The 1,185-nt window shown below is 36.9% G+C and overlaps 1 protein-coding gene across 1 annotated transcript in view; it reads right to left on the reverse strand.

Annotated features, from left to right (window-relative positions):
• Positions 1-266: 266 nt before the first annotated feature.
• Positions 267-1,185, reverse strand: part of glmna (glomulin, FKBP associated protein a) — a gene marked incomplete in the record, with an annotated part of 24,710 nt that continues 23,791 nt past the window's right edge. The window contains 2 exon segments of the mRNA XM_014025341.1: positions 267-831; positions 903-973. Coding sequence (XP_013880795.1) covers positions 745-831; positions 903-973 — 158 coding nt within the window.

Below are 1,185 nucleotides of genomic sequence, written 5' to 3' on the forward strand. Positions count from 1 at the left end.
TTACAGTCTTTATTTTACAGTTAAAATAAATGTTTATTAAATAAAGTCTAATGTTACAACTAATCATGGATCCCTTTAAAGGGATAATCCAACAGTTTTCTAGTGGTTTGATGAAATTTTAAACCATAGCTGTCGTTTCAGCAGGACTGAGGAGGTGAAGGCTTAACTAAAACCTTTGACAGTTTGAAGATTGGAGATCTTCAGGATAGAAAAGTCTCCACACCAGTTTTTACATTTCAAAGCTGCAACTCCACTTTAAAACGTGGTCATTGTGAAGTGACTGAAAAGGCTTTTATTGTGAAAGGCTGTGTATATATTTTTATTGCTCAGTTTTATTTATTAACACAGAAAACTGAACTGTTTGTGTTTTTATTTTATAATAAAGAACAAACTTGTAAAACCAGAATGGATGATTGAATCTGTTTTCCCCTCTTCTCTTGTGTTAGTAAAATATCTGCTGCACAATGAACAGATTTTAACAGAGTGAAGATGGCCGCCACAGCTCCTCTGCTTTAATTTCACAGATGACATATGTGTTTGTAGCTGAGAGTCAACATGAACTACAAGAGCCGACACATTCTGCACCGACTCTAACATGAGATGATGATATGTTGACCAAAACATAAACATCAGAAACTGAAATCACAGGAAGTGAATCTTTCACCTAGTTTACAATATTGAACATAAAAACCATTAAAGTTGAAAACACATTTTTTTGGTCCTGAGATGATGGCGGTCTGCAGATTACAGGTGGTCCTCCTCAATCAGCTCCTCTATCCGCACCAACACGCTCTCCATCATGTCAAACGTGTGCAGAGCTGAGCGCAGGGCCTGAAAACACGAGTTCAGATTGACCCGGTGCTCCGTGACTCGCATCATCTGAACATGAAGCAGAAACTGACCTGAGTCTGAGACTCTGGTGTCATCTGAGGCAGCGTCTCCCCTCCAACAGATACAGACAGGACGGACCCCTCTGAAAAACAAACAGGGTCAAAGGAAGGAGGACTGTGGGGTGTCGTTTGTAAAGTTATACAGTCAAAAATTACCACCAATATTTTGGTTTAATTTAGCCTTTTATAAGAAAAAAAAGAACAGATTTATTTTTCATAGTCAGTTTTTCACCATATGATTCATACATTTATAAATGTCAATTATAAACTAAATATTTAACTTACAAATTAAATA

Source organism: Austrofundulus limnaeus, unplaced genomic scaffold, assembly GCF_001266775.1.
Source record: "Austrofundulus limnaeus strain Quisiro unplaced genomic scaffold, Austrofundulus_limnaeus-1.0 Scaffold470, whole genome shotgun sequence".
Lineage (NCBI taxonomy): Eukaryota > Metazoa > Chordata > Actinopteri > Cyprinodontiformes > Rivulidae > Austrofundulus > Austrofundulus limnaeus.